The sequence below is a fragment of the Eubalaena glacialis genome, chromosome 1, assembly GCF_028564815.1.
Source record: "Eubalaena glacialis isolate mEubGla1 chromosome 1, mEubGla1.1.hap2.+ XY, whole genome shotgun sequence".
NCBI classification, from domain to species: domain Eukaryota; kingdom Metazoa; phylum Chordata; class Mammalia; order Artiodactyla; family Balaenidae; genus Eubalaena; species Eubalaena glacialis.
Window position 1 is genome coordinate 210,471,340 of NC_083716.1, and position 23,759 is coordinate 210,495,098.

The window sequence follows — 23,759 nt, forward strand, 5'->3', positions numbered from 1 at the left end:
TTGGCAGCTAAGCCTAATTTCTCTTGGTCTAGATTTAAATAGAAGGTACCTCTCTATTTTGAATGGATAATTTTCATTGAACAGTTTAATAATTTGCTCAGCCAGCTACCAGGCCTAGTGTTACAACACGACCCTCACTTTCTTTACCCTAAACTTCAAAGTAAACCATTGGTTTCATTTTTTAAAAATCACCATTATGTTCCAAGTCACCAATCTTTCTCTTAAAATAAACCCAAAGTCAGAATTTCAATATCCCCATGGATAATTAAGGTAAAAATGCCTGCTGTGATGTTAGATATATTTTATTATCCAAATAATCCCAACAAAACAAAGGTTTTGATGTTGTTAATATGAAAATATCTACGACAGGCTTCCCATTTGTATGCTCTACTGGATCCCCCATTAAAAAGGAAGTTTTCACACAACCAACACTATCTCTCTGCAGGATTGTGGGTTATAAGATACTGAGATTTGGGTTTACATACTTTAAGTTATTTCAATGGCTTGTTCCACATATTCACCAATAAATATGACAAAGTTATTATATAAAGAACATTTTAATATTGTTCAGTTTATATCTAAACTATATTTAAAGAATACCTATTAGAAGGTAGTCCCTATAGTATTAATTTCTAAAATATTTAGTGACTTCCCTGGTGGCGCAGTGGTTAAGAATCTGCCTGCCAATGCAGGGGACTTGGGTTCGATCCCTGGTCCGGGAAGATCCCACATGCCGCAGAACAACTAAGCCCGTGCGCCACAACTACTGAGCCTGCGCTCTAGAGCCCGCAGCCACAACTACTGAGCCGGCATGCTGCAACTACTGAAGCCCGCGTGCCTAGAGCCCGTGCTCCGCAACGAGAGAAGCCACAGCAATAAGAAGCCCACACACAACGAAGAGTAGCCCCCGCTCCCCGCAACTAGAGAAAGCCCGTGCACAGCAACGTAGCCAAAAATCAATAACTTTATAAATAAATAAATAAATAAATAAAATATTTAACAGCGGGACTTCCTTGGCGGTCCAGTGGTTAAGACCCCGCGCTTCCACTGCAGGGGGCGCGGGTTCGATCCCTGGTTGGGGAACTAAGATCCTGCATGCCGTGCAGCACAGCCAAAAAATTTTTAAAGAAATAAAACTTTAAAAATTTAAAAATAAAATAAAATAAAAATAAAATATTTAACAGCAATCTTTTAAATGTCTTTTGTGGAACTAGGCCTTTGAGAACAAAAAATATTAAACACAGAGGACATTATTCAACTGACAGCTGATTTCTGCAAACCTAAAATATATGCAATGTAAAGCAGTTAGTTACTAATCACCAAGGAATGACTGTGGCACACTGTCATATGATTATCAGTGATGCACTGAGCAATAACCTTTTTACTAATCATGGGAGACATAACCAAATGACATCATATAAATCTGAGAACTGTAATCAAGTTCATCTTGGTGTTTGTTTTGTAATACTCAGTTATCATGAAATTTTCTTAAAAACATCACTAAGGGTGGTTTGGGAGATGTTCTGAAAAGGAAGCAGTCGATTCTGCCAGTTAAAAATCATAGGTAAATACAGTTTCCACACAAATAGCAAATTGTCCCAAGCTCACAGTATAGTCTCTTACATTTTTGACAGGGTCATAATAATATACGAGACCCGATATATACAATGGTCTACGTCTAGATTGTTTCATGCTGGACAAAACTCAAATTTCTACTGAAATTATACTCTTGAAAGCATAAAAATGTTAGATATCATTATTTTAAAACCTATGTCAAACTGAGTGAGTTCTTTCAATAAACAGAGAATAGACCTTCACTTGTTCAATTCTATTCATTCATTCATCCACACTGGAGATTAAAAACAAAATATACATTGTTCCTGCCCTCATAGAAACCACTGTCTAGCATGACAGGCAGACATTAATGTAAGTATAAATTCTACAATGAAGCAGAGTACAGAGCACAACAGCATATATATCAGGGGGACCCAACACAGTCAGTGGAATCTGGGAATGTTTCTCTGAGAAAGGCAAGTCTCTGAGTAAGTAAGCAGTAAGCTAAGAACTAAAGATGTTCTAGGACAGACAACTACCTCCATTACAGGGGACTGGGAGCTCTTAAGAGTGAGGGGAGCTTTTTTCGTCTTGGCCGCCGACATGCCATCCAGACTAAGGAAGACCCGGAAACTTAGGGGCCACGTGAGCCACGGCCACGGCCTCATCGGCAAACACGGGAAGCACCTGGGAGGCCACGGTAATGCTGGTGGCATGCATCACCACAGGATCAACTTCAACAAACATCACCCAGGATACTTTGGGAAAGTTGGTATGAGGCATTACCACTTAAAGAGGAACCAGAGCTTCAGAGTTGACAGCCCAACTGTCAACCTTGATAAATTGTGGACCTTGGTCAGTGAGCAGACACAGGTAAATGCTGCCAAGAACAAGACTGGAGCTGCTCCTATCACTGATGTGGTGTGATCGGGTTACTACAAAGTTCTGGGGAAGGGAAAGCTCCCAAAGCAGCCTGTCATCGTGAGGCCAAATTGTTCAGCAGAAGAGCTGAGGAGAAGATTAAGGGTGTCGGTGGGGCTTGTGTCCTGGTAGCTTGAAGCCACGTGGTGGGAGATTCATTAAATGATAACAAGTGCTTTTCAAAAAAAAAAAAAAAAAGACTGAGGGGAAATACTGCAGGCTGCAGCCACTATGGAGGTATATTAGATACACATACACAGTTTCAAACAACTTAAATATGCCAAGAAGCAGAAAAATCTTAAGGGCATAGTATTTTTTGAGACACCCAACTGAAAAATAGGTTATTTTTTTTTACAGCAAATATAATGAAAACCGAAATACACAAAATGAAAATGAAATTTCAAAAATTATATAGATATGTAAGGAATATGATCAACAGCTACAAAGCAAAGGTTAATTTTTAGTTCTCTGCTTGTTTTAAACCCTTTTTTCCTCAAATGACTCATGCATGATCACTGTAGAAAAATTAAAATACACAGACTACAAATTTTTTTTAACTTTATCAATAATCCCACCATCTAGAGATAATCACTGGTAATATTTAGGTATATAAACCCCGAAATGTTTTACATATATAATGTTTATTTGCACGTGTGCGCACACACACACACACACAGAAAAAGACAGAAGGAGACAGAATCAAAATGTTCACAGTGCTTGGTCTGTTTTGTGAATGGTGATATTATGGAGATTTTCTGCCTTTTTCTATATTTTTCAAATTTTCACAATAAGCAAGTATCTTCATTATAAACAGAAGGGATTTCCCCCCCCCAAAGAAATCCAATGTAATAAAACATTTTGAATACATGATATATGGGATTATGTAGATATTAACAGAAAATACAATGGAAAGAAAATTTTAAAATAATATAAGTAAAAAACATACAATACCACTTCTGTGGTTTAAAAAAAAAACTAAATATTACTTTTAAATAATACAAAATTTCTAAGCATTGTATTTTTTTAAAGACAGGTAACATTCTCAAATCCTCTACTGAATAAATTCTAATCAAACTCCAGCAAAATTATAGTAATACTTTAATTTTACTGTCGCCTCATGGCAGGATTATTTTGCCATCACAGAACTTTGAGCAACAAAACCAAAATACAATGCTTAAATATTTCAAGATAATATGCCCACCACTCATTGTGTCTCGACTATCCTCTCAAAAATTAGAGAAAACGGACTGAGGTGAGTTCTTAGAAAGAGGTGGTAGTGTGAGGCTCTGACCTGGTCCGACTGCATGCAGCTCTCTGTAGCTCCTGGATCAACTGGCCAGTACATTCTGGCTCTCTACTGGCCGCCTGCAGCAAAGCTTTCCTAAACGTGTGCCGGCATTTCTTTTGACGAGATTCTGCCCGCTCCAGGCGGCAGAGGTGCTTATATTTCTGCTGAAAGTAAGTGCAAAGTTGGGTCACCCTGGAGCTCCTACTCTCTGTATCATCATCATCCGACCTAGAAAGTGCAGGGAGAGAAGCAGAAAACTTGATTACACGTTAGGCTCATTTTAAAAAGGGGAAAAGCAGATGAGGAAGGGGGGCTGGATGCACAGGGCTGAAACTTGTGGCATGTGAGCACACATTTAACAAAATTAGAGGAAGAGAATTTCAGTAGAGCAGCTGAAAATAAGTACAGTGTTTTAACAGTAAGTGAGCAGTAGAGACAATCCAATGCTCTAAGAAGCTTAACCTTCTTAGCTTGTCATAGTTAGACACTCAACGCATCAGTGTCTTCTAAATTTTAAGTGACTAGGGATTTTGGGGAAGAAAATAATTTCTTTACCTCTACTTACTAAAAAGTCTGAGTAAATGACACAATGGTTATGAGGAAACACTCAGCATAATTTCATAAAAGATAGGTCATACCAGAAATAGAGCACTGAATTCTAATGGAGCAGTGAATACTATCTAAGAGCTGCTCTTCCAGATGTATTGGTTTTTAACTACCCTTTTTTTGCTAAGCACTTAAAAGAATTTTGATTATAGGGATCACAATCATTCTACAGTATTTTTTTAAACTACAGGAGATATCCTAAACAACATTTCATATAACAGGGAATTACACAGAGGCTTTTCTATCATTACGCTAATGTTGATTGATCGGTGGCCCCTGCTGGAGCACTACACTGAAAAGGATGTTGAGGGCACATTTAGGCTCAACAAGAAAGAGAGCTGTGGTTAGTTAGCAATGTCTACCACCAGGGAGGTTAAAAAGGTCACCTTTCTATAGAATAAATGTGACCTCATTTTTTTTTACCATTAGGAATAATGCATACAAGACTTGAAAAATGACCTGTGTTATTTTACCTTCCTTCTCTTATAACAAACAAACAGCACACATATGACACTACAGATGATATATTATCTTACTAATATTCTGTAAATCCTTTCTTGGTTTCTCTTCTTGAGTGGTATTACCTGTTTTTTCTTCAGAATAGTCCATAACAGGCTACTCTGTAAACTTCTGTTTAGTATATGTCTTGAGTCATGTTCTCTTCAGTACAGTTTCTACTACAGATATACCAATTGAAGGATCTCACTTCAACCTTTTCACCTATTAGACATTCAACATTTACTCTATGTCTATCATGCTTTGTGAAAAAGCTAGGAGCTTTTTAAAATTTCAGTTTCCCAAGACCTACCCTAGATCTACTGAACCAGAATTTCCATGGGATGGGACGCAGGAATCTCTATTTTAATTGTTCCCCAAAGTCCCACAGCAGGTCTCCATTTGGGAATTGTAGTAGAGCCAGTACATGCTGTTAGTATCTTTAATGTGAGGTAGAGAACAAGAAACATAGGAGAGGTACAGATAAAATGCTTTTAAAGTTCCCTAGAAAGACTGCTGGATGAAAGGCTTTTTGTAGAGGAGATGACAACAGAACTGAACCTTGAAGAAAGGGCAGAATTTGAAGATGAGCAAAGAAAGGTACCTCACAAGGATAAAGCAATATAAGCCAAGATACAGAGACGGACAGGATGGGGAACAGCAAGGACTGAGTAGCCTGCTTTGGCTAAGGCGTGGGGAATGCAGGGGAGTGCTGGTGGGTTAGGCAGACTTTCTAAAGCTAAAGGCCACATTAAAGAGTTCAACCTTTATTCCATAGGCAATGAAGAACCTTGTAGATTATTAAGAAAATAGCTAACAATAACAGAGCTAGGCATGAGAAAGATTACACTGTCAACAGATATAAATGGAGGAAGAGACAGAAGAAGAGAACAGGGAGGAAATTATGATAAAACTCCAGGTAAGACATAACAAGGACCCTACACCAGGGGGGCAGCAGCAGGACTGGAGAATATGAGAGGTAATCTGCATGTATAAGAGACTCTGGGGACTTCCCTGGTGGTCTGGTGGTTAAGAATCTGCCTTCCAATGCAGGGGATGCAGGTTCGATCCCTGGTCGGGGAACTAAGATCCCAGATGCTGTGGGGCAACTAAGCCCATGCGCCACAACTACTGAGCCAGCGTGTTCTGGACCCCGCGTGCTCTGGACCCCGCACGCTGCAACTAGAGAAGCCCATGCGCTACAACAAAAGATCCCATGTGCCGCAATGAAGATCCCGCGTGCTGCAACGAAGACCCGAAGCAACCAAATAATTAGAAAAAAGAAAAAAGAGAGAGACAGACTTTGTCAACTGGGCAAGGAAGATGGAAGGGACAATAATCACCCAGCTGTTTCCATCGGCAAAGGGCAGGAAACAGGAGCAAGAGCAGATTTGGGGTAGGAAATAAATTCCATTTTAGACCTAGGTAATTTAAAGTACAGATGAGGGGTTTCCCTGGTGGCGCAGAGGTTAAGAATCCACCTGCCAATGCAGGGGACACGGTTTCGAGCGCTGGTCCGGGAAGATCCCACATGCCACAGAGCAACTAAGCCCGTGCACCACAACTACTGAGCCTGCGCTCTAGAGCCCGCAAGCCACAACTACTTAGCTCGTGTGCCACAACTACTGAAGCCCGTGCACCTAGAGCCCGTGCTCTGCAGCAAGAGAAGCCACCGCAATGAGAAATCCGTGCAACGCAACAAAGAGTAGCCCCCACTTGCTGCAACTAGAGAAAGCCCGGGCAGAGCAACGAAGACCCAACGCAGCCATAAATAAATAAATAAATTTATTTTTAAAAAAAGTACAGATGAGGCAACAAAGGGAGTGGTGGAAAAACAGTTGGAAATTATAAACTTGGGCACGTTTAGAGAAGAGATACAGATTTCGGAGTCAACGGCTAACAACTGGGAGTGACTAAAAGTAAAAGGCCACAGAGATAATAGGAAGAACACAACACATAAGGGCCATTATCACAAAAGAATCTGGTGACTGGGTATGAAGGATAAGAAAGTCAATAATGACTCAATAATGACTTTGAATCTGTATAACTAAGAGAATGGAAGCGCCATAACACAAAGATGAAAGAAGAGAAACAGTAAGTCTTAAAGGGAAAATAGAGCTAGGGTGGAAAATCAACTGCCAACATTGTTATCTAAAAAGACTCTTATTACTGCAGAGAAAATGTACTAGATGAGTGTTTCTCAAGTTAACCATGGAAAGATGCACCTGGATGTTGCACGTTACATCATGATAAAAGTTTTCAAAGCTTATTCATAACTTCCAAAATTATCTTGTTGTGGTCCAGTAACAAGCAGTTTGCAGACTAGCACAGGTCCACAGACCATCCTTGGCACTGTCCTAAACTAGAAAATCTTCAAGATGCCTCCCACTTCTAAGATGCTAGACATTAATATTTCAAATCTGGTTGCTGAGGAAGAGTAGCAAATTAGGAAGAGAAAGGCCAGTCCTCATAATATACCAGCAGTGACAAGGGCTGGTACCTACAGCATTTCTCGATATGTGTTAAGTTTCCTTCTTTCTTTAACTTTTCTCATCTGGGTGAAATGGAGACATAGCTGGCTCACCTAACTACCATGGTCAAGAGAAAGAAATGATACATGTGAAATCACAACATAAGTACAGGTATTATTATTAAGATGCTACTAATAGCTCCAAATACAGAGCAGTAAATTCCAAACCTGATTTCGTAAAACTTCAGGCTTGTCTGTAATCTCAAGGCATGACATGAAATTTTCCAAATAAAAGTCACTTTATTTTACTTTATTAAAACAACAAAAGAGCGAAAACTTCCCACAAAGAAAAGATCCATGACCAGATGGCTTCAATGGTGACTTATACAAAATGTTTAAAGAATTAGGGGACTTCCCTGGTGGTCCAGTGGTTAAGACTCCGAGCTTCCACTGCAGGGGGCATGGGTTCAATCCCTGGTCGGGGAGCTAAGATCCCACATGCCACGCATATAAATAAATAAATATTAAGAAAAGAAGGCATAGTCAGAGCTGAGGAAAAAAAATAAGGCATAGACAGTTACACCTCAATAAAAAATAAATTTTTTTAAGTGACAGCAAAATAAAAACTTTTTCAGACTTTCAAAAGCTGAAAGAATTTATCACTGGAACACCTGCACTACAAGATATATTAAAGGAAACGTCTCACACAGAAGAAAATGACATCAGATGGCAATCTGGAACTACTCAAAGAATAAAGAGCTCTCTAGAAATTGTAAAAACGTGGGGGATTATAACATAGGTAGAAGTAAAATGTATGACAACTATAGCACAAAGGATGGGAAAGGAGAAATGGAAGTACACTGTCATACGGTTCTTATACATGAAGTGGTATAACACTTAAAGATACACTAAGGCAATTAAGTATGTATACTGTAAACTCTAAAGCAACCACTATAAAAATAAAACAGAGGAATGCAGCTAATAAGCCAAGAAAGGAGATAAAATGAAATCATAAAAAATAATCAAAAAAGAAAAACAGGGGAAAAAGGACAAGAACAAATAGGATGAATAGAAAACAAACAAAAGATGTTAGACTTAAATCCAATAATATCAATAATCACATTAAATTTAAATGGTCTAAATACCCCAAATAAAAAGCAGAGATTGTCAGAGTACATAAAAAAGCAAGACCTAACTATATGCGGCCAACAAGAAACCCACTTCAAATATAAAGACCAAAATAGGTTAAAAGTAAAAGGACTGAAAAAGATACCAAGCTAGCAGTAACCAAAAGAAAGCTGGAGTGGCTATACTAATATCACATAAAGTAAGATCTCAGAGCAAACACTATGACTGGGATAAAGAACGTCATTTTAGGGCTTCCCTGGTGGCGCAGTGGTTGAGAGTCTGCCTGCCAATGCAGGGGACACGGGTTCGAGCCCTGGTCTGGGAAGATCCCACATGCCGCGGAGCAACAAAGCCCGTGAGCCACAACTACTGAGCCTGCGCGTCTGGAGCCTGTGCTCCGCAACAAGAGAGGCCGCGATAGTGAGAGGCCCGCGCACCGCGATGAAGAGTGGCCCCCGCTCGCCACAACTAGAGAAAGCCCGCGCACAGAAACGAAGACCCAACATAGCCAAAAAGAAATAAATAAATAAATTAAAAAAAAAAAAAAAAAGAACGTCATTTTATAAAAATAAAAGGATCACTTCATCAAGAGAACAGAACAATCTTAAATGTTTATGTATCAAATAACAGAACTACAAAATGTATGAAGTAAAAAGTGAAAGAACTCATACAAATCAATAGCAAAAAGGCAAAAAATCCAATTTTGCAAAAGAAGACATACAGATGGCTAATAGGTATATAAAAAGATGCTCACCATAGTTAATCATCATTAAAATGCAAATCAAAACCACAATAAGATATCACCCTACACCTGTTGGAATGGCTACTACCAAAAAGAAATAACAAGTGTTGGTGAGGATGTGGAGAAAAGGGAATCCTTGTACACTGTTGGTGGGAATGTAAATTGGAGCAGTCACAATGGGAAACAGTACGGAGGGTCCTCAAAAAGTTAAAAATAGAACAGAATTACCATATGATCCAGCAATCTCACTTCTGGGTAAACATAACCAAAGGAAATGAAATCACTGTCTCAAAGAGATATCAGCACCCCCAGGTTCACTGCATCATTATTCACAATAGCTAAGATGTGGAAGCAACATAAGTGCCCACACACAGATGAATGGATAAAGAAATTGTATGATACATATGCAATGGAATATTATTCAGCCATAAAAAAAAAATGAAATGTTGCCATTCGTGACATCATGGATGGACATCAAGGGCATTATGCTAAATGAATTAAGTCAGAAATAGAAACAAATACCATATGTTCTTTCTTATATGTGGAATCTTTAACAAAACAAAACAAAACAAGGACTTCCCTGGTGGTCCAGTGGGTAAGACTCTGCGCTCCCAATGCAGGGGGCGCAGGTTTGATCCCTGGTTGGGGAACTAGATCCCGCATTCATGGTGCAACTAAGAAGCCCGCATGCTGTAACTAAGATCCTGCATGCCACAACTAAGACCCAGTGCAGCCAAAATAAACAAACAAAACAAAACAAACAAAAACCCCCATCAAGCTCATAGATACAGAGACTTAATTGGTGGTTGCCAGAGACAGGGGTAATGAGTAAGAAAAATAGGTGAACTGTGTTTTGGGGGATTTTGCTTTATTTGTTTTTTAGTTTCAATAAATTTTTTAAAATTTATTTATTTTAATTTATTTATTTTTGGCTGCATTGGGTCTTCATTGCTGTGCGTGGGCTTTCTCTAGTTGTGGAGAGCAGAGGCTACTCTGCGTTGCAGTGCGCAGGCTTCTCATTGAGGTGGCTTCTCTTGTTGCAGAGCACGGGCTCTAGGTGCACGGGATTCAGTAGTTGTGGCACGCGGGCTCAGTAGTTGTGGCTCATGGGCTCTAGAGCGCAAGCTCAGTAGTTGTGGCGCACAGGCTTAGTTGCTCTGCGGCATGTGGGATCTTCCTGGACCAGGGCTTGAACCCATGTCGCCTGCATTGGCAGGCAGATTTTTAACCACTGCACCACCAGGGAAGCCCAGTTTCAATACACTGAATAATAAAAAAGATCCTGCTTAGTCTCTCATGGTAGAGATAAGACAGCAAAAGAAACTGTGAACAATGATACCAAGAGTCTTATTCAGGGGCTGATGGTTGTCCTGCTCTCCATCAACATTGCCTCACCCCATCTTCCACACCCAAGCATACATATGTTGTTTTTATTGGCTACAAAGCAAATGTGATAATATTAAGGGATAGTTTAAAAATAAAGAATGTAATTTTCCAAAAAAAAAAAAGTGAGAGAACTAAAAGGAGAAATAATCAAATCCACAAATAGAGATTTCAACATCCCTTTCCAGTAACTGATAGAACAAAATGAAAGAAAATCACCGAAGATGAAAAGAAAGAAAATTACAGAAGACCTGAACAACACTATCAACCAACTTGACTTAATTGACATTTACAGAACACTGTAATCTAAATGTGGTCTCTGAACACAGTACAGTTAAATTAGAAACCAATTCCTGATAAATCCCCAAATATGTGGAAACTAAATATCACTTCTAAACAACCCATAGATCAAAGAAGACATCAAAAGGGGTATTAGAGGGAATTCTCTGGTGGTCCAGTGGTTAGGACTCCACTCTCTCACTGCCAAGGGCCTGGGTTCAATCCCTACTCAGGGAACTAAGATCCCACAAGCCACGCAGCATGGCCAAAACAAAAAGGTGTGGGGGGGTATTAGAAAATACTTTGAATTGAATAAAAATGAAAACATGTCATATCAAAATTTGTGGGATGCAGCTAAAACCAGTGTTTAGAGGGAAATGTATAGCACCAAGCATCTATGTTAGAAAACAAGAGGGACTTCCCCGGTGACACAGTGGTTAAGAATCTGCCTGCCAATGCAGGGGACACGGGTTCGGGCCCTGGTCTGGGAGGATCCCACATGCCGCGGAGCAACTAAGCCCGTGAGCCACAACTACTGAGCCTGCGCGTCTGGAGCCCGTGCTCCACAACAGGAGAGGCCACGACAGTGAGAGGCCCGCGCACTGCGATGAAGAGTGGCCCCCGCTCGCCGCAACTGGAGAAAGCCCTCACACAGAAACGAAGACCCAACACAGCCAAAAATAAATAAATAAATTAATTAATTAAAAAAAAAATTCTATGAAAAAAATTAAAGCCAAACAAAAGAAAACAAAGAGAAGAAAGCAATGAAATAAAAAACAAGAAATTAAAAGAAAAAAAATCAATGAAACCAAAAGCTTTCTTCAAAAAGATTAAAATCTATTTGAAGCTATTTTTTTATATTTATTAATTTATTTTTTGGCTGCATTGGGTCTTTGTTGCTGTGCGCGGGCTTTCTCTAGTTGTGGCGAGTGGGGGCCACTCTTCGTTCTGGTGCACGGGCTTCTTAATGCAGTGGCTTCTCTTGTTGCGGAGCACGGGCTCTAGGCGCTCGGCTTCAGCAGTTGTGGCTCACGGGCTCTAGAGCGCAGGCTCAGTAGTTATGGTACACAGGCTTAGTTGCTCCGTGGCATGTGGGATCTTCGCAGACCAGGGTTCAAACCCGTGTCCCCTGCACTGGCAGGTGGATTCTTAACCACTGCGCCACCAGGGAAGTCCCTATTTGAAGCTATTTTAATTAAAACTTTGAAGTTATTTGCACAAGGACAGACAGGCCAATGGAAGGGATTAGAAAATGCACAGACATACACATATGTCAAGGCTTCCAATGCAATGAAAAATAAGTGTTCAATAAATAGTGTTGCTTAAATAGAGAAGCCATATGGGGAAAAAAAAAAAAAAAAGATCCTTGGCCCTAACTCACATCATATATAAAATATACAAAAATAAATTCCAGAAAGATTGTCAGTGAAACAATAAAGCTTCTAGAAGATAATATGAGAAAATAGCTTCATGACCCTGGGGTAAGCAGCGATTTCTTAAACAGGTCACAAATTAACCATAAAGGAAAAAACTAATAAACTGTATCCATTGAAATTAAGAACTTTATTCTATCAAAGACATCATTAGGGCTTCCCTGGTGGCGCAGTGGTTGAGAGTCTGCCTGCCAATGCAGGGGACGCGGGTTCTAGCCCTGGTCTGGGAAGATCCCACATGCCGCGGAGCAACTAGGCCCGTGAGCCACAATTACTGAGCCTGCGTGTCTGGAGCCTGTGCTCCGCAACAAGAGAGGCCGCGACAGTGAGAGGCCCGCGCACCGCGATGAAGAGTAGCCCCCGCTTGCCGCAACTAGAAAAAGCCCTCGCACAGAAACGAAGACCCAACACAGCCAAAAATAAATAAATAAAGTAAATAAATTTAAAAAAAAAAAGACATCATTAGGAATGTGAAAAGGGAAGCAGTTACTGGCAGTACTTACTGTTCCTTAATACTACATTTAAGATACCAACTTATTTCTGCTACTGAGAGACCTAAGTAAAATCCTAAGAGCTCCACTTTGGCATATGCATCTACAATTAAACTAAGTAACCAAGGAACCTCTGCCAAAACAAGGCCAAACTTTCTCCCCAAATTTCTTTAAGTACAATTTTGGTTTAGGAAGAAAGCTCATGAAAAGGTTTTTCGGGGGGAATGTACCATCACACCACTGTGCCTTTTTTTCCCCCAAAACACAATGAACTCACTGAGGAATTTTAAATGGCAAAACCTTGAGAAATTTCACGTGGCAAAAACTTCTTGAAGATATAATGGACGGGCTAGGTAGGGCCAATTTTCTACAGCTCTCCATTTTCTATTACACTGAAGCACAACAACAAGCTGGAATAAATAGTTCTATAGGTAGCCTAAAAAAAAAAGGACAGAGGCTCCTGTGAGAGAGCACAGTGGCAGATGCAGATGTGCAGTTGCAGGCATAGAAGGGATGGTAAACCAACGCAATCCCAGTTTCACCCAAGGAAAAGAATGTAGTGCCCCATGCCTGAAGCATAATACTAGTTCAACAAGAATATGCTGAACAAGTGAATAAACAAATGAGTGAAGAGGAAAAGATTAAAGGGACAGCTGGGCAGGAAGTAAGGAAAATTGCTTGTAAAAAGGAGAAATATATACTAAAGGAAAAGAAGAGCCAGGAAAGCAGAGTATCATGGTAAGTCAAAGAAGAAGCAAGTTAGCCAAACTGGCCAAGAAAGTAAAATGCTACAGAGATGAAGACAAAGATGATGGTCACAAGTCTATAACAGCAAAAGAAATATTCTGAGAACTGCACTAGAAGGCAGAAATGGCATATACATTGCTCCTAACCAAGGGCAAATACTCCCAATACTAATGTTCAGGTAATTTTCAGAATTAAAATAGGATTCTTAGCTATCATTTATCATTTCCCATGAACCAGGTATTGTGCCGAGCATTTACTTATGTTACCTATTTATAGCATTTGGAAAATTAACCCAAAATATCCCAAGTCAAGCTACGCTGATTTGAATATCAACCTTAGGAAGCACGGTTGATATCATCTATAACTTAGAAAGCTTAAGCTCAATTGTACTTCTATCTGAAAACAAGAAATGCTAATGGTGAGGAAACAGTCTTAAATGACATATAAAATGGAATCTCAGAGAGAGAAAGAAAATATATAGCATTTTCCAATACTAACTAGGAGACAACTATACGGGATATAAAGCCCAAGAGTGGAAATGGAGGCATCAGGCTGTTATAGTTTAATGACACTGACCATTAATAAATCCAGCTAACTCTCCTTGCGCTGATTCCATGTCCAAATAAGCTTCTGACTATAATTTGCTTCCCATATAGTTTTGCTTAGTGAACATCTGTACCACTTAATGATGATACTTCTTACTAAAAACTGTCATTTTGGCTTATACATTAGTCTCTAGTGAATCAGCTCCCTAAGCCTAATCATTTCTGGGTGTACTAACAAATCACATTTTTAAGCTTACAAATTCAGAAACCGGACCTTAGAATGTATATGCATACTATGATACTGTGAAATTCTAGGAGTCGGCCTGGGTGCAGATAGCTAGTCTCCCCTCTGTCTTGCTGAACGCCTGCTCAAACCACAGTACTTAAACAAAAATAATAATTAGCTGAGTCTGTGAGTCATCTTTTAGCCCCGCAGACAAGGATCTATCTCAGTCCTGTCACACCGCACCAAGCATATACCTATGATGCTGAGGCAGTCCCCTGAAAGAGAACTAGTCTTCTTCTTACCACTGAAGGGGCTGGGCATTAACCTACAGCTTTCTGATAAGGTAGATATCGAGAACCTCTAACGAGATTATTTCAAAAAACTATTTTAACACAGAAATATTCAGCGCATTAGAAATATCAGAGAATGGATAGGGATTTCCCTGGTGGCGCAGTGGTTAAGAGTCCGCCTGCCAATGCAGGGGACACAGGTTCGAGCCCTGGTCCGGGAAGATCCCACATGCCGCGGAGCAACTAAGCCCATGCGCCACAAATACTGAGCCTGTGCTCTAGAGCCCACGAGCCACAACTACTGAAGCCCTCGCGCCACAACTACTGAAGCCCGTGCTCTGCAACAAGAGAAGACACCGCAACGAAGAGTAGCCCTCACTCGCCGCAACTAGAGAAAGTCCACGCTCAGCAAAGAAGACCCAATGCAGCCATAAGTAAATAAATTTATCTTTAAAAAATAAAATGAAATTAGCATATATAGGAAAAATCAATCTACTACAGTGGAAATTTAAGAATAAAAAGAAAAAGGAAGACTCACGTGTGTCTTTCGTATCTGAGGGTCTCTCGGATGGACCAGGCAACCTGGTATGGCGAGGCCTGCTCTGAGTCCTCCAGTTCTTCTCCACTCTCTTCAGACCAGTCCAACCCTAGGACGGAGGAGAGGATGTTGCAAGTTAGAAAAAATTAACATTTATTTAAAATTTAGATAAAAAGCTACCTGAAATACATAACCCGACACCTATAGCAAGTACTATCATAGTGTGAATAAATCCCTCCTGATGAGTTTCAGCCCTGTTCTGGCAAAGGTATTAATAATGAATGTATGACATGCACTCGCATTTAAAATAATGACATTACAACAAAAAGGCTATATTCCACGGATGAACTTCTTTCGTCAGATGCTTCACAAATGGAGTAGAAACAACACAAAGCAAAGAGAGAGTTCAAGTCAAAAAAAGGGGTAGAATTTCTTAAGTATCAAAACGTTATACACTAAAATAATGTTGAAAAACATAAAACATATTCAAGACGACAGGAAAAGAAGCCTAATGCATGTTCAGGCAAGAAAAAGTCAAAAGGTGCCAGTGGACTCATGCTATACCTCAACAAAGAAGGGGCCTAGAATGTATTGTGAAAGGCAGGCACACTCCATCCCCTTTTCCCAACAACATCGCTGGAGGAAAGGACACCATCCACTAGGCAGGGCCATTCCCAGGCTCTTGCCCCCTGCGGGAAGAGGGAAGGGTAGGATGGCAATGTTCTCTTTCTAGTATCGCTTGGGGTTTCTTTCGGTTCTTTTAAACAAGAGCTGTCACATTTTGAGTTCCATTTGGAAAACAAGGTTAGAGGGAAAAGTAGAGAAATACAGTATAATGATGCTTATTTATTTTGTTAAATGCTATTATTTTTAATGACTGGATAACTGTTAGCTTCCAACATACAGGTTTTGCCTTTTTTTTTTGGCCACACAGCAGAGTATGCGCGATCCTAGTTCCCCGACCAGGGATCGAACCTGTGCCCCCTGCAGTGGAAGCACAGCATCTTAACCACCTGACCGCGAGGGAAGTCCCAAAGGTTTTGTCTTTTTAATTTTGTATCTTGAAGAGGTCTTAAATACTGATGTTGCATAGCCTAAAATACAACAGTGTGTGGACTACATAACCTTAATAAACTCATACCACTATGAAACTTTAATTAGATACCTTGATGACTAGTATTCTATGTCTTCCTTCTTGAGACCCTCAAAAATCAAAAGACCATCTTCATTAGGCACAGTTAGTTAAAAAGGACCTCACAGATTTCTTCCATAATTTAAATGAGTTTACATGTGCCAAATTGGGAAATTAAGAAAAGGTTAATTGAAATGCAAATTATAAATGCTTAAAATTAAATATTGCCATTGGCATAAAGAAACGCCAAATCTAGTTCCAAGATGACTATTCAAAATGTCAGGTTATCTTAAAAAGTAAGTTACTTTCTCTAACTAAAATAATTAGTAGTTTGTTAAAGAGTAAATCAAAAAAACAAAAAACAAGTAAGTGACCACATCATCACCTTCAGGATGTTGAAAGGTGAGATCTTTCAAACACAAAGTGACACTCAAGGCACCTTTAAAAATTAGAACATGAGTTGTTATCTTTTATATTTTCTGTAGAAGTCATAATAATGTCTACTAAGATACCCATGCTTTCTCTGAAAAAGTCAAGATCTAAGTCATAAGAAGTAAGATGGAAGTGTTTCTCCTGTTGTAAAATTAACTGTCCAATAAAGCAAACCTTTGATCTTGGCTTCATTATCACTAGTTTCAACGTAACTAATTGAGATAACCAGCCCAAACAGGACTGTAGAAGCCAATTAAATACGTTTTTAAGTGTTCTTTGCTGACATGAATGCAGAGTACACTTGGTTATAATAGTGCACTGTAATTTCTGGTTTCTCCAAAATAAACTGTTTTAAAAATTTGGGTCCCTCATATGCTTGAATTTTTTAAAAATAAAAAGACAGGGCTTCCCTGGTGGCGCAGTGGTTGGGAGTCTGCCTGCCAATGCAGGGGACACGGGTTAGAGCCCTGGTCTGGGAAGATCCCACATGCTGCGGAGCAACTGGGCCCGTGAGCCACAATTACTGAGCCTGCGCGTCTGGAGCCTGTGCTTCGCAACAAGAGAGGCCGCGATAGTGAGAGGCCCGCGCACCGCGATGAAGAGTGGCCCCCGCTTGCCACAACTAGAGAAAGCCCTAGCACAGAAACGAGGACCCAACACAGCCCTAAATAAATTAAAAAAAAAAAAAAAAAAAAAGTTTAAAAAAAAAACAAAAAAACTGCAGATTTCAAAAAAAAAAAAAAGCTTTTCTATGAGTTTTAGTTCTGTTCAAAATGATTGAAAGTCAGCCCTCAACACAACATAAAATTTCATAGTTTCAAAAGCTAAAATATTATCAGCATCTAGAAATAAACAGAAATATAAATAAAAATTTAGCAGATAATATGGGTAAAAGGTAGAATAAAAGGCAAACATTTGGAAAGAAAAGTTAGATCTCTGCCTCAAAACTAATGCCTAATGAGTTCCAAACAGATGACTAAAATAATAAAAGGGCTAAAACAAAATATAGGTGAACATATTTATATACTCTTGGAATGAAGAGAGACTAAACAAGAGGAGAAAAAAAACCTGATTCAAAAGGAAGAAATCTTTAAAAAGAGAGAGAGAATACATAAAAAAATTTAACCTCTAAATTCCAAAACCTTTATAATAGATACTAAAAGCAAGTAACAAATGGGAGTGAGGAGAGGTTTTGCAACAAACATTAAATATGTATAAAAAGCTCTTACACCTATCAATAAAAAAGAGAAATGCTTAAATAAAAATGGATGAAAAAACTGACAAGATAAAATAGGAAATACATATGTCCAAAAAAAGCAGTATGAACCAATATTCAAAACTACATTATTAATCTAAAAGAGCAGTTCTTACTCAAAGTATGGCCCACAGATCCCCAGGGGTCCCTGAAACCCTTTTTCGGGAGATGCTTAGGTCAACACTATCTTCAAAACAATACTAAAATGTTATTTGCCTTTTTTACTGTGTTGACATTTGCACTGACGGTAAAAACAACAACAAAAAACCCATGGTGGGTGAAACTGCTGACGCCTTAGCGTGAATCAAGGCAGGGGCACAAAACTGTACGAGTTGTCAATATATATTCCATACCATGACTTGCAATTAAATGAAAACAAGTATACAAAAAACAATTTAAGACCATCCTTGATAAAGCACTCATTTATTAAAGACTGTTTATTTGATTAAATCTTGATTCTTGTGTATATGTCTTTATGATGCTGTGTGTGATGAAATATGAGGTATATATAAAGCACCTCTACTGCATCCGAAGAAAGTACAGCAGCTGTCTTGAGGAAAAGCACTTTGTAGGACTCTTAGTTGTGACCTGAACTAGCTGCTTTTCCCTCATTCAACACCAATTTTATTTGAAAGAGTGACTGACAGACAAACTATTGGCTATCTGGCAGTCATTTTTCCTAAAATGAACACAGTGAAACCATCACCCCAAGGAAAACAATGAACAGTATTTGTTGCCAATGATAACATTCAAATGTTCACTTGAAAGCTCAGTTTTGGGGGAAAACTTGAATTTATCACTGACAGTATGACAAATACCTAAGAGTTGGACTTCTCCGATAAGATTGGTGTTAATATTAATGAATGCAATCTAAAATTTTTGAATAATGAAATGTGTCAACATTTGGGACATCTGTGTAACTCAGTAGAGCAATATCGTCCAAATGACCAACATACGATGTTACAACATCATGCATGGGTAAAATATTCATTCAAAAATCAATGGATTTTAATGTAACAGTATGCAAAATTCCTAGATATGGTTTCAGATTCCACGTTGAAACTAATTTTTAAGAAACTACCACTTGTCAAGTTTTGGTGTAGAACCAATTACAAATATCTACAATTATTTGGAAAAAACTATTACAATATCCCTCCCTTTTCCAACTACAAATGTGTAAGGCCATATTTTTATCTCCTAACCAGAAAAAAAAAAAACACATATCAGGACACATTGAATGCAGAAGCACATATCTAGCACACCAGACATTAAGATTTGCTAAACAATGTCAAACAATGCTGCTCTTCCCATTATATTTGTTTTTGTTTTGGAAAACAGTTATTTTTCATAAAAAGAACATGTTAACATGCAGTAAATTTATTGTTATTTTAAAATGAATTAGTATTTTTTTTAATTTCTCAGTTTTAACTTCTAATTCAGTAAATATCAGTAAATATAACTCACATATACAAAATCTCTACCGTGTCCTCGATAATTTTTGAGAGTGCAAATAAAGTGATTCTCAGGCCAAACACTTGAGAAACACTGATCTAAGGTATGCAAATTAAAGCAAACTTTCTATCAAATTTGCAAAGGCAAAATAATAATAATAATATCTAATATCCAGGGCTATAAAGATGTAGAGAGACTGTCATTCTCATACACTGCTGAAAGAAAAGTAAACTGACAAAATAATTCTGAAGGAAAATTTGGCAATACATATCAAAAACCTTTTTAAAAAGTGCAAAAGCTTGGGATCAGCAATTCTGCTTCCAGGAATCTATTTGAAGGAAAAATTAGATGTGACGGTAATTATTTTACTGAGAGGGCTATATAGCTACAACACTTTATACTGCAATAAATTGGAAATGATTTAAATTCAAGAAAGAATTCAGCTGTGACAAACTGTATGAAAAATTACTAACGTGATAATACATTACAAAACATTTTTAAATAGGTTACAATACTGTACGTATAGCAGGAACTTAATTTTATATATCTGAAAGAATATGCCAAGATATTAACAAATAGGTATTAATAAGGCTTGGGGTGTTTTAATTTATTACTTTTGCTTATCTATATTTTTTTTTTAAGTTTTATTAGGTTTTTAAATTACCAAAAGTCATACATGGTTTAATAACAAATGAAATAATATGAAGCTATGGAAGAAGAAATATCACTCCCATCTCCCAAAAACACATCCTGTCCAATTCCATCCCCCGCCATGGTAGCCAATGTTAACAGACTGATAGTGTACATCCATTCACACTTTAACTATGCTCATACCAGAAAGGCAAACATCTATCCATATGATTGATCAATAGATATACTGGTGTCCCTTGTTTGTTCACTTTGCTTATTTTTACAAAAATGGGACAGTACAATACCTATTGATATTTTTCTACTTGTTAATGTATCATGAGCACATCCAGGTAAAAGATGGAGATTTCATTCATTCTTTTTAATAGCTGCATAATACTTCATAAAATGTATATGTACCAGAATTTACTCAATTCTGAATTTCCTATAGGTTATAAAGGTTGTTTGCAGATTTTTAATACTGCAAGCAATACTGTAAGCAATGCTGTAGTAAACATCCCGGAACACATATCCTTAACTTTCTGATATTTTTTTTATCCATAGATAGAGTCCCAAAAGTGAGCTTGCTGGCTATACATATACTTTTAATTAGTATATATTGTTGCATTACTCACCAGCAACGTATGAGATCCCATATCCTCATCAACAACAGATATACTTTTTGCCAATATGATGGTAACTCATTGTTACTTTAATTTGTGTTTCCTCGTCTGTTACGAGGATTGAGGTTTTCATTTGTTTATTGACCATTTATATTTCTTCCTCTATTCCCATCCTTTTCCCATTTTTCTATTGCTGTCATATGTCATGCAAATAATTTTTCCTTAAGTTAGAATCACAACTCACAACACATTCAAGAATAAATTCCAAGTGAATCAAAGGCTTAAATGATCAAAAATAAAACAAAACAATTAACAGAAAATACAGAATAACTGTATAAACTTGCTATCAGAGAGATTTTCTTGAGTAAGACAGAAAACTCAGAAGCAACAAAGAAAAGACAGACATTTGACTACATTAAAGTTTTATCTGTAATTTTTTGCTTTTCAATCGTGAACAGGTATTACTTTAAGAATTTTTTTTTTTTTTTTTTCAGAAAACTGTCAGCAGATATTTACAATGCTATCTTATTCCAAAGTCCTGTGATAAGACATGTGGAGAACTTCATTAGACACACAGGGACTGAGCTCAGAGGCACAAAACCAAACACAACTGCTTTTAATATTGCTACTACTACTGCTAGAAGCTGTAACTGGAATTCTAAATTCCCAGCCCCTACTTCTTCTGTATCCCGTTCACCAATCACTGTCCTCTCCAGTAGCATATTTACTTTAAGCGGTCTACCTAAATACGAATCTTTAACTGACCACTCTGTCCAAGTATTCTTTTACTCCTATTACACATGAGAAGGTTATGAAAATAAAGCCTTGTGCAACAGGCACATTTTGTTACATTAAACACACGTGATACGGTAAAATAGACGGTAACTCACCTAAATGGGGAAACAGATCAGTGTCCAGCTGATGTTTTTGGGTGCACAGTTTCACCAGTCTCTGCAGTCGACTTATACAAGAGAAGTGTGGAGAGAAGGCTGTGGCTTTCATAAGGACCCGGTCAGTCCTGGGCGGGTCCACGACGGGAGCCCTACTAGATGGCAGGAGGGGCAGAGGCCTCTTGTGAGACAACTGCCTGTCTTGTGCTATAGTGTGTGGAGTGGGGGCCACTCCCTGCATTGGTAGGCTGGTGTTCTGAGGTTGAGGTGACTTGCAGACTAGACCCTGCGGTGGCGCTGGAGGTTTTAAAGTGGATAAAGGTGACAGGTGGGAGTGCTGCTGCGGAGGCTGCTGCTGAGAAGGTGCAGGAGGGGGACTAAAGTGCTCTTGTCGAACTTTTAAAATCTCTGTCTCTCTCTGGCGCTGCCGATTCTGGGCCAACTTGCTCTGCAACTTCTTTCTCACAGTTGCCCCTTTCTTTAGGTCATCATCTTCCTCGTTGAAAGCAAATGGGTCTTCCAACTCAGTTTCCAGGTAGTGGAGAGGGACCCTTGCCCCCGGTGGAGAGAGGGACATTCCATCCAGTCCATTGGGCATCTTCAAGGCCAACGTGGGCACCGTCAGGCTAAAGGCCATGGTATCCATCTGGTGCCTGACCTTCACCTCATCTATAGGATCATTCTTTTTCTTCCTCTCTTTTTTCGGGATAAAGCCAAGTACCTGCAAGTGGCTGTTGCAGTACCTTTAAAAATACACACATATACAGGAAAATGTTCATGATACATATTAAGAAAAGGAGAATATAAAACTACGTATCATAAAATGTGAATCCTAATATGTTCAAAATGCATGACTATAATAACTCTTTGGCATTCGTGGATGTGATTTATACAACTTCCACTACCCTCAAGCAATCCTCAAAGTCTGTGCAATTTTGCTAAAGCAAATATATGAACTGCACACGTGAAGAGGCTGCCAGACAGAAGCAAGTCATTCAAATAGTGAGTGGCCCTGGATAACCAATCACCCAGCTATTGCTTCTCACACCGCTTTGTTATTCTCTATTCATAGCATACAAAGTAGCTCATCAGAAGTCTAAAGAAGGATCACTTAAAATTCTCTTATGGAGAAAAAAATATATGTCCCAATGCCATTCAAGTATTGGAGATTCACAAAGATCTTATGACATAACACTTCAGAATGTTAAATGTCAAAGAAATGATACAAATGAACGTATTTACAAAATAGAAACCGACTCACAGACTTAGAGAATGAACTTATGGTTATGGGGGGAGGGGGGGAAGGATGGAGGGAAGGGATAGTCAGGGAGTGTGGGATCGACATGTACACACTGCTATATTTAAAAAGGATAACCAACAAGGACCTACTGTAGAGCACAGGGCACTCTGCTCAGTGTTACGCGGCAGCCTGGATGGGAGGGGAGTTTGGGGGAGAATGGATACCTGTATATGTATGGCTGAGTCGCTTTGCTGTGCACCTGAAACTATCACAACATTGTTAATCGGCTATACTCCAGTATAAAATAAAAAGTTAAAAAAAAAAAAAAGAATGTCAAATGTCTACTGTGTGTGTGTTCTACACACACACACACACACACACACACACACACACACACACACAAAGAGAGAGGGAGAAGGAAGGAGAAAATAAAATAATAAAACTAGTTAGTGTGATAATCGATTAAATGAGTTTCTCAATAGCCAGCCACGTGTTAAGTACATGGATTATCTCCTCTAGCTAGTTTCTACCTGCAGTAGGTACCAAAATAATGCCCTTTATACAGATGAGGAAACTAAATTTTATACAAATTAAATAACTTGCCCAAAACCACCTATCTGGAAAGTGACAGAGCTGAGACAAACTAAAAATCAAAGCTTGTATAGCACAGGAAACAATATTTAATATCCTGTGATAAACTACAATGGAAAAGAATATGAAAAAGAATGTGTATATATGTATAACTGAATCACTGTGCTATACAGCAGAAATTAACACAACATTGTAAATCAACTATACTTCAATTAAAAAAATAGAAAAAAATAAAAGTCAAAGCTCATGAAGACTCAATAAGTCTTCAACAATGAGCAGGTTACTTCTGTAATATAAATGTTATTTTAAAAATACTATGAAAAGACAGAATCCTTCTACATAATGAGAAAGTAGAATGCATGTTATTCCAATAAATTTCAC

General features: G+C 38.6%; 1 protein-coding gene and 1 pseudogene across 2 annotated transcripts in view; one reads left to right on the forward strand and one right to left on the reverse strand.

Moving 5' to 3' along the window:
* Positions 1-23,759, reverse strand: part of INO80D (INO80 complex subunit D) — a 59,119-nt gene that overhangs the window by 14,190 nt on the left and 21,170 nt on the right. For both annotated transcript variants that reach the window (XM_061186744.1, XM_061186752.1), the window contains exons 3-5: positions 21,548-22,290; positions 15,137-15,245; positions 3,767-3,991 (exon numbers count right to left, since the gene is read on the reverse strand). In XM_061186744.1, the coding sequence (XP_061042727.1) occupies positions 3,767-3,991; positions 15,137-15,245; positions 21,548-22,290 (1,077 nt within the window). The remainder of the gene's footprint in view (positions 1-3,766; positions 3,992-15,136; positions 15,246-21,547; positions 22,291-23,759) is intronic.
* On the forward strand, positions 2,158-2,638 carry LOC133100240 (large ribosomal subunit protein uL15-like; annotated as a pseudogene).